This window comes from Ruditapes philippinarum, unplaced genomic scaffold (assembly GCF_026571515.1).
Source record: "Ruditapes philippinarum isolate M1 unplaced genomic scaffold, ASM2657151v2 ctg204_1_1_1_1, whole genome shotgun sequence".
NCBI classification, from domain to species: domain Eukaryota; kingdom Metazoa; phylum Mollusca; class Bivalvia; order Venerida; family Veneridae; genus Ruditapes; species Ruditapes philippinarum.
The window spans coordinates 527,249-538,189 of NW_026854772.1; the positions used below are offsets into that span (position 1 = coordinate 527,249).

Sequence of the window (10,941 nt, forward strand, 5' to 3'; positions counted from 1 at the left end):
CCGTTTGGCGTTTTGTCCTGTTGTCGCTAGCGCCATTTAAGCGAGCTACGTCCTATGTAATGATATTAATAAATATTTATTTATTTATTTATTTGTTCATTCATTCATTCATTCATTTATAACGGAATGACTATTATCTATTTCTTGACGTTGATAACGAAGTTATTAGACAAGATAAAGCATCATTCTCGTTACAGCATTCAACAAACAAATTGTAACAAAAAATGAACAGAATACAATACGAACAAAATTTGTATATTTATTTTAAAATCAAGAATATGCTTTAAAATTATTAAAAAAATAAACAAAACTGTAAATAAAATATAATTATGTAAACAACTTCATACAGAAATCAACAAAAATGAATAAACAATATGATACTATGTCATCGTCAATATGCGAATTCAATAAATGTTTTGAGCTTACAATCAGCTAAAAAGGATGTAAACCCAATGCTGGCGAAATATAAATAAATATGAAAATACAACTGTTTGTTTTTCTAGGGGATAATATGACACGAACACATATTGGTCAAATTGTTCTGAAACACAACTGATTAAATTGTCATGTTATGAGAGAGTTTTTTTTCCTGTTATTAACGCATATAGAAAACAAAAACTCTCCCTAGTAAAATGCTTGAATCCTATTTTTAGTTTTTGCAACGATTTTGCGCATGCGCCAATTGATTTACCGGAAATTGACTCACATCATTGCTTCAGTTTTCATATTTTGGACTGATATTAACCGGGAAACAAACAAATATTGTTATGAGTAAACATAGCCCAAATTAGCTAACTTTCCAACACATCATATATTTTCTTCAGTTGCGTGTCTTCGACTAGATTTTGTACACAGCACCAGAAAGTTCACAACACCACCAAGCGCATTCATTATACCTGCGACCAAAAATGTAGTTCTGTAACTTCCGGTAACGTCAAATATCCATCCTTTAAACAAAATAATACTTTTGTATTAAACTACATGTATAGTAAATCATTAATATGAATAAATTATAAAAAAGAGCAAAAATATGAACTAATAATGTTAACTGTGACAACATATTTCGGTTTATGCATTTATGTATTTGAAGATGAATATATAACTGGAAACAATTCTAGCAAAATATAATGTTATTTTGACTTTTACCTGTTCACTATTTAAACTTAAATGAGCACAATGCCACTTTTAGGGCCACTGAAAAACATTTTTAAACTAAAAAAGAATGCTTTGGATATGTTGGATTGTAGATAATATTCAAAATTTACAATATAAAAAAGATAAAATAAAAAAATGATATGGATCTGGAGGCATGCTGCTTTGAGAAATTAATAGCGTACTTTGTAGCAATTTTTTTTGGATATCGTATTTTGTAGCACACCGCCTTTGAAACAGTCAATATTGATCACCAAGAGTGCTTTGCCCTTGCCACAATTTTGGCGAAAGGTCATGCCTTTATTGGCTCAATTTTTGTATTTTCATATTGAAATACCTTAAACATTGAATGGACTCTTCCAAATTCAAAGCTTGTCGTAAAGAGAGAAACACTTTTTCGTTTCTACTTTTAATTTCCAATTTTAAACACTTTTTTATTTTTACTTTTACAATCCACAAGTTTTTATCTCTTTAACAACTTTTTACAACTAAATGTATTTTACATCAAAATCCTTTTCATATCTCAATCACTTTCCTTCTTACAATACTTTTTAACACACACTAAATTTCTGTGACCATACGGTCTCTATTTATACAATGCTATCATGAAAAGCACGTGAATATGTTTGTGGCGGGAATTCAATGGCGGGAAAGTTATTAGGAGCAATGTAATATAATAAGACTTTGGCGCGAAAACCAAAGGAGCAATAAACGGAGTATCAACATAAAAGGAGCATATTCAAAGAACAGCATTGAAATACAAAGTATTCATTACACAATCGCTATGTTAGCGACATAGCTGGTCAAATCCATTCGCAAATTCAGGGGGTGTAGGGTTAATACATACCTGCTAAAGGATTGCCAATAAAATTTGATACACCATATACACACATTACTATACCCATAAACTCACTGATATATTCTTCACCTATATACTCCAAGAGCACTGCCGGCTGTACAACATAAGTAGCACCTTAAAAACAACAAAAATATGTTGATTCCTCAATAATCTAAATCATGAACAAATATACAAATATATGTTGATTCTTTAATAATCTAACCCATCAATAACGAAATTGTGTTGATTCTTGAATGATAACGAAATTGTGTTGATTCTTTAATAATCTTACCCATCGATAACGAAATTGTGTTGATTCTTTAATAATCTTACTCACGGATAACGAAATTGTGTTGATTCTTTAATAATCTTACCCATCGATAACGAAATTGTGTTGATTCTGTAATAATCTAACCCATCGATAACGAAATTGTGTTGATTCTTTAATAATCTAACCCATCGATAACGAAATTGTGTTGATTCTGTAATAATCTTACTCACGGATAACGAAATTGTGTTGATTCTTTAATATTCTAATTCGAGAACAACTAAATTGTGTTGATTCATTCATATTTTAACTCATGAAGTGTTTATTCTTACAAAAACCTAAAAAGAACTGTTACAAATATGTTTGTTATATAATAGATTTATTCATGACCAACGAAATAAGTCGATTCTTTAACTAATTGACAACATAATTAATAAATTATAATGTTTGTCTACTGAATATTTAAAGAATCTTATCTTAAATAATTATTATGAATAACATTATCTCTATTCGGACTAAAGAGCTATATATGTTTATTGAAGAAACCTTGTAACTAGCTAGGTCCTATTTTAACTTAGGATACTTAAAAAGAAAACTTGATGCTGACCTTATGATATTTAAATTAAGGATAAATAGATCACTTATACTTGTGTAGAGGGTTCTCATAATTATAAAGATAAAAACAAAACCCCCCAATTTGCACTATATATAATTGGAAATGATAAGTCTCTTTTGTTTCTACTGTGTACAAATAAACATTGAAAGAAAATCATATGTAAACTAAACATGCCTTACCAAAGAAGATTCCAAATATCACAGAACAAGGCATGAGAACTTCAAAACTTGGGAAAACCGCGGCCACTAAGAGGGAAGCCCCTGTCATTATATAACAGATACTGTTCAGTGTTAGCTTGTGAACACATGTCATATCGGAGAGTACCCCAGCACCTATACGACCCAATGTCCCTGAAATATATATACATTTCCCATATATGAGCCGGGTCACGACAAAACCAACACAATGGGTTTGCGACCAGCATGGATCCAGACCAGTCTTTTTCGTTTTATTATTATTTATTTCAGTACGAATGTCGAGAAATTTCAAATTTAGTTTATTACGAACATTCCTGAAACTAACCAGTACTGGTGTCATACGAGGAAATATATTGTTTATATGAGAAATACAGGCTAGTAGTTGCCCTATGATTAACAATGACATAATATCAGGCATACAGACAAACTATGTCAAGGTCGGTGTGCATTTATATTTTCTTTTTTTAATGCAATGTGTACGATGGTCGTGATCCCAGCACGAGCTCGAACCCAAATCCTTGGGCTGAGAGGTAGTCAACTAACCACTTGTTCACCGCCCTGCCTTCAACCGATGAAAGCAATTATTTCAAACCCATTAAAACCTGACCAAATCACCAATGAAATATCTTGTGAAAAGAATAAATAGACTATATTTGTGTTCCTATATAACCAAATGATCAAACCTGTAATGTATTTATCAAATTAATACAATTAGATAATTAATATCAAATATGTTTACTTTTTATTAAATAAAGAAAAGCACACAATATCCTCATTTTAACCATAGCGGCTCCCAAGCGCAATCGCATATTTCCGAACTTGTACCGACTTTACATAGTGTTTGTTCGGCCTTTAAATATCTTTTTCATATCATTTGACTGGTTGGTCTTTAAAAATAAAATCTTAATTTGATATAATTTGCTTGCTTAAAAATGGGTCAAAGTTATGGTATATTGAAAAATAATACCGTCAGAATTGGTCAATTATAAAAGTAACAGATCATGTTAAATCAATTTTATATTCTTTGAGGCCGTTCACTCGGATAATACAAAAAGATATTTAAATGTAGAGGAAACATTTTTAAAAGCCGTTACATGATCAGAAATATGCGCCACAATCTGAGCCTCTTAGGTCCCATTCTGAGGTCAAATGATTTTATCCAAGGCAAAAGTATGGAAAATTTTTATTACCTCCAATTCCCATAGCAGATAAAAGCCATGCCACGTCCGATTCCGCTGTACCTGCAGATATAGCATAGTCCGGTAACATACTATATGGAATAAACGATGGAACACCAACTAAAAACGTGGCGGTCATCATGATTATAAAATTCGTATTCGTAACAAGTTGTTTTGGAAACATTAGCTCTATAAATGAAATGCTAAAATGTTTTCGCTGGTCGTCATCGTAGTCCGTGTCAGTGTCATCTGTATCGTGTTGCGGTATATTCATTTGAGAACGTTTATGACGTTTGTCTATTATGTAGTCAAAAGAAGCATGGCTTCCGAAGATACTTTGGCTTAACATAGCCTTTGTGATACTTCGTTGTGAAACAGCGTCACTGTTATCCTTTAAATTCTTCATTTGCTCCATTCTCATTTCAGCAAAACTTCTTGGCAACGATGGACCTAACAGTTTCTGCCTTCTGACGGTTTTATTATCGGCTGACCTATCACCGTTGCTCAGTAACGGATTGGCTTGAATTTCTGAGTGAATACTTCCGTTAGTTGATTTAAACGGACCACCATTAACTGACGTTTTTTCAAGATCATCTCCATCAAGTACATCTATTTCGATTTCCTCGGTTAAATGAAATGGCCTGTACAATGCTGTCAATACACAGCAATTTAGCATCAGACCCGCTAAAATAAATAAACTTCCCCGCCATGAATAAGTCTCCATTAAAAATCGTGTTAATGGCGGAATAGCAAATAATCCCACTCCACCACCGCAATACGAAATCGCAATTGAACGTGCTCTTTTCTTCAAAAAGTAACGACTGACAGCGACAGTCCCGGATAAAAACACCAAGCCATATCCAAACCCTGAAAATATGGAAAGAAAATATTAGAACGATGTTTCATTATGATCTAATAAAGTCAAACCAAACAAATGCAGTTGTATAAAAGTATAAATTTATTATATAGCGCAAATGAATGGTAACAGAAAAATGAAGAAGCGCCGAAGATAGCGCCATTGCATTTGCGGAAGATATGGTGAAAATAAAGAAGCAACAAAACTGACGCACAAACAGCGTAACTACATTTTGTGTGCAAATAAAGTAGAACTAGATATTGGCCAACAGAAGTAGAACCGTATATCCTGCAAATACGAGTACTAAATATGAGCAAATGAAATTGTGTCAGAAACGGTGCAAATAGATAGACAGCAAATATACATCATTTAAAGTGGAACAATACATTGTAAATGCAGAAGTGACAGCTATATCAAGTGAAGAATTGCCGACCAAAAACGTAACAATTCAAAAATATCAAATCCTTTACAAATAACGAAAAACCAGGTCTAGATCTGGTACAAATAACGTAGTTAAGGAGCAAATGTAAAATAGCAGCATAGACAACATAAATGAAATAAAATACTAGGTCAGGCGTACTTGAAGAAGTACACAATACAGAAGACGTTTTAAAAAGACGTTTTAAAAAGAGCAAAGAAAAAGTACCAGGTCAGTTAAAAGGAAAAAGTGCCAGGCCAGTTGATAAGGAATAAGTACCAGGTCAGTTAAAAAGAAAGAAGTACCATGCCAGTTGTAAATGAAGAAGTACCAGGTCAGTTGTAAATTAAGAAGTACCATGAGGGGCGTAAATAAAGAAGAAACACGTCAGGCGTAACTGAAGAACTACGAAGTCAGGCATAATGAAGAAATACAAGTCATGTATAATGATTAAGTATTAGCTCAGGAGTTATAAATAGGCCATGCGTAAATGAAGAAATAACAGATTATTAAGAAGTGTCAATAAAAGCGTGCATGAAGAACTCCATAATTTCCAAATTTGGCATAGATAACGTTATACAAAATATGGCACTTATCAGGTAGTACATAGATAGATCGAACCTACAATTGAATTGTATTACCTTGCAATGCTCCATAGCTGAAGTAAAGTTGGTACAGTTCTGTTGTAAAGCTACTGGCAATAAGTCCTACACTTCCTATAAGTGTACCAATAAATGACGCTTTTCTGTAACCAAGTTTATTTACAATAAAAGCAAACACTGGTCCTGAAATACATAAAATGTATCTAAATAAGGCACCGTGTTGAACATGAGGACCATTTACCAAGACGTAGATATTCTATTTTAAGAAAACGATTTTAGAAAGTGTACACGGATTTCTTTCCTTGCGTTGCATGATTTTCATCCACTTAACGTCCTTTCTTTGTCAATGTTATTCATTATTGGTTTATTTGTTTATATCAATCATTGATTTCTCAAATTACTATAATTAATACTATATATTATGATATAGGGACGAAATAATAATACATGTAGATGATATAAATGACTACCAGGCGTAGATAATATAAATAAAATTCATTTTTTTAAATTAATTACATCCCCTGTCAAGAAAAAAAAACACAATTCAATTTAAATACGGATGTAGTCCTTTGTTCTGCCTCATACTTATTATCTATATACATGTATACAAGTAGACGTTACTGTAGCTCCCTATAGAGGACTGTCAGTATTTCCATTTTATGGAGGAGATAAAGTTGAACTGGTTGTTGCAACGCATTTAGGGCTTTTACATTTGACCTTTGTTTAAAAAGTCTCACCCATAAGATTCTCAAGTAGTTTTTGAGTACGACAAGTTTGAATCGAACTTGCGATTCTTGAATGAGTAGTCAGACTGTTTCCACTGTTACTTATGTGTCCTACATAGTGAAGCTGCATCACTGTTTCATTTATAAATAGTCACTTAGTGATTTGTTTTGTATTTGTAATGGTCGTCAGACCAAACATATAATGGTAGCGAAATTTCAGACCCTGTTAATTGAAAATGCCGAAAGTGGTCCGCTTTTTTGAAGCAGTTACTTCCCTTTATATGTACACTAACGCCGATAAATTCAGGGGAGATCACTGCGAAAAGATTGTCAATTTTCAATTTGTCAGTGGCAAATGGGTAGAAATCGAGAGGTCTGGATTTCAAATCTTAGTTGAAGCAACTTATTTTTTTTAATCTTTTAAGTCAAATAAACGTTGAATTGAATATCAGTGTTACAATAAGTTTTATAGCCAATTTACTACAGTAAAATCATTGTAAAGCATTGATGGCACTATACAAAAAATGGTTTATACCTTCACCTTTCTGACATTCTGAGACCCAAACAAATTCAGCGCCTTCTGTGCTTTGATTGTTTCTACATGATTGATTGTAACTCGCTAAGATATAAGCTTATAGACACACTCTCGAACAAACTAGTGGAAAACAATGAGTGCTAACTTTTATGCTCAATGAAACAAAGGCCGGCCTCTGACGGGGTTTGAACTTAAGCGACCAGCAATCCTTTGAATACCAGACTTGCACTTTAACCACTTTGCCATGACGCCACTATTTGTTTAGGGTTTAAAGGCACATTATGCTTAAGAAACGAATATTTTGTTAAGTTTAAATAATGGTTTTAGAGCATGCAAAATGTATTTTCCTTGAGAGAAAGTAGCTCTTAATGTATAATTATTTGTCATATAGGTAGCAAAATGTAAACAAAGTAATATTTTGACTTCCATACAAGATACTAAATCACTATATCTGTACTAATTGCCAAATAACAATACAAGCAAAAAATGGTTCAGGTGGATAGTTAACTTAACTACAACCAGGCACCAAATTAAAAAAGAAAAACTGTTATTATGAAATGAAAATTAAAACCTTTTTGGGGAATAATGGGCCTTTAAATATTCAAATACATACAATTACACCTTGAATAGATGTAATACCTTCACGGCGCGTTGTTTACTTACATTGTTAATAGATCATTACTACAAAGAAAATATGATAAATAATCAAAATAAGATACCATATCTGATTACATATTGAAATCATAACCACCAGGTGCTTTAACTATGGTACGATATTGTATATAAACAATTAGAGCTTTTCGACAAACGACAAATTAAAACATTTCAGCATAATTATTCGGTTTCAAAGGATTTACCATAAAACGTATATATATAGGCCTATAGATAAACTAATTAAAGTATCTCGTTGCAGACTGTATACATATATACATGTATAATCTCCCTAACTGTCGTTGCACTACCATTCATAGTGAAGAAATATGGAGCGAAAATGATGATCTATTTTGAATGAGTTTGTGCATATGAATATTGATTTTCTCATTTATTTTAAAATCGATCGTAAAGGCTTTGAGTTTAGAAATCAGGACAGCTAGAGAAATATGATATATCAATAACCGGTATATGATTGTTTCAAGGTAATTTATACAATCATGTATTATTGAAAGTCAATAACAAGTTCAGTTGAAAATGGTTTAAAGTTCTTTAACTTAGGCCATATATGTCCGCAAAAATAGTTAATATCCTTGACATAAATTCTGTTATCATAAAGATTATTTAATTTAAAAGTTCATTTCAGGTCGAGTGAAAAATTAATTGTTCTTATTAATACCGCTCTTATTAAAATGATTATAATGAAATAATAAAAAAAAATAACATAAACTATTTCATCATCATCATCATCATCATCATCATCATCATCATCATCATCATCATCATCAACAACAACAACAACAACAACATTATTATCCACAGAATTATCAAAGCAGCAAAAACAAAACATTGATAATAAAAAATCAACAAAAATAACAACAAACTCTAGAAGATTAACAGTATTATTTGCAGCAAAACAACAACAACATCAAAATCTGCAGAAATTACAACAAAATCTAAAGACAAATATTGCTATCCGCACAAACAAACAACAACAAAAATAATGAATATCGATAACAACAAAACATCATTAAAATGAATGAAACAACCATAATTATCATCATCATCATAACAATCACCATCATCAACATCATCACAATCACCACCATCATCATCATCATCACCAGCAGCAGCAGCATCAGCAGCAGCAACATCAACAACAACAACATATGTAACATACATATCCGATAATAATATTTTCTGTTATCTTACCACACAGGTTGTAGACTCCTACCAATGTTCCTCCTATCCACGCTGTTTCGGCTTTGCTTTCCTTAAATTCTGCAAGAAACTCCACGTAATAAAGTCCATATGAAAACCGTATACCATCCACTAAAACTTCCGCGATAAAGAAAGAAAAACAGATGACCCAACCGTACCCGCCGTCCCGTTTTTGTGTATATGTCATCACTGGTAAGTCAATTTAAGAATTTACCTTGTATGAACCATTCAAATTATATTATATTAGTTGTCTTAAATTTGTCGATGAATGAACAGAAAATATTTCTGAAAAGTTTGTAATCATGAGTCAAACTCCGACAGTGTGGTTTCATCCAGTTTTTGTCCAAAATGTCCTATATATTGAATGTTATCAAACGGGTAATGCCCTTGAATTGAATGCTTAAACTTTACAGTTGAACGTGCGATTGAGTTATTCTTGTATTTTAACATAATATCTAAATTTGTATATTTGTTTAATAATTTAATCGATTTCTTTACGCATTTCATACTACTGTTTTTCAGGTCTAAAACGTAGTATATATTTTACAATTATTTTGCCAATAAGGTTATTTAAAAACTGTGTCATTTTTACATAGTACCGACCAATCACTTTACCTTCTAAAACAATCTAATAACCGATGTAACACGCACTATGTTCAATATTTTAATGTTTCAAAGTTGCCTGGAAAATATAGTCGATACAATCATTTTATACCGACAGATGGTATACTACACGCACTGTAATCATGCAATGATTTTATTATGTCTAACGCACGTCCTATGAATTGATTTTGCAGATTGTTTTCTTCCTTGTTTAACAAAAAAGAAGATAAAATCAACAACAACAACAACAACAACAACAACAACAATAACATCAGCAATTGCAGCAGCAGCATCAGTAGCAGTAGCAGTAGCAGCAGCAGCAGCAGAAGAAGCAGTAGCAGTAGCAGTAGTAGTAGTAGTAGTTGAAGCAGGAGCAACAGCAACAGCAGCAACAACAACAACAACAACAAGATAAAGAAAAGAAAGAAAATAAACTGTCTGGACAACTGTTGCATGTTCTTGTTAACAAGATTTAGATTGCTTTGTTTGTTTTGTTTTCCTATTATTTGACTAATTAAAACTACCCCACCCCTGAAAGGAAACCAGCTTATTATTCAAGTAAGAAGAAACATTGCTGAAAACGAATGTGATAAGCAGTTGCCACTAGTTATAGGCCCTTTAATTAATAACCAACGGACTCTCTCTTCACTACCAGTAGTTCAATATTTGTATTTTTATTTTAAAATCCCTTCCATTTGCATGAACGGACTGTTCCACACTCGACGCTAGGTGAAATCAGTACACAAACGTCAGCAACTTAAGAATGAATAATCTTTCAATGTCGTTGCTTATGTTTTACACGTGAGTTTGATATCTTGAAATAAATAAACACACGCAACTACGTGATAAACACACAACTGCGAGATTTACAATCAGCCGATATCAATATGAACATAGCAATGTTCAACAGCTGACTAACGTTGGGTATTTATATGTGCCCTAGTTTTCGACCATTGTCACGTATTGTGTAATGCTAATGTTTTAATAATGATGACTGACTCCCGGTAACACAGGTATTTAAATACATACTGTTTAATACGTCATTTATATAATGTGACGATAACATGCTTGAATTAAAACT

At 32.3% G+C, this 10,941-nt stretch overlaps 1 protein-coding gene across 1 annotated transcript; it reads right to left on the bottom strand.

The window, feature by feature from the left end:
- Positions 1-316: 316 nt before the first annotated feature.
- Positions 317-9,803, bottom strand: LOC132741006 (monocarboxylate transporter 12-B-like). The gene is made up of 6 exons (XM_060729080.1): positions 9,249-9,803; positions 6,165-6,308; positions 4,262-5,116; positions 3,054-3,224; positions 2,000-2,125; positions 317-947 (listed from the first exon to the last, which is right to left on the bottom strand). The coding sequence occupies exons 1-6, from the start codon at positions 9,442-9,444 to the stop codon at positions 808-810; spliced, it is 1,632 nt and encodes a 543-aa protein (XP_060585063.1). The 5' UTR covers positions 9,445-9,803; the 3' UTR covers positions 317-807.
- Between the last annotated feature and the right edge of the window lie 1,138 nt (positions 9,804-10,941).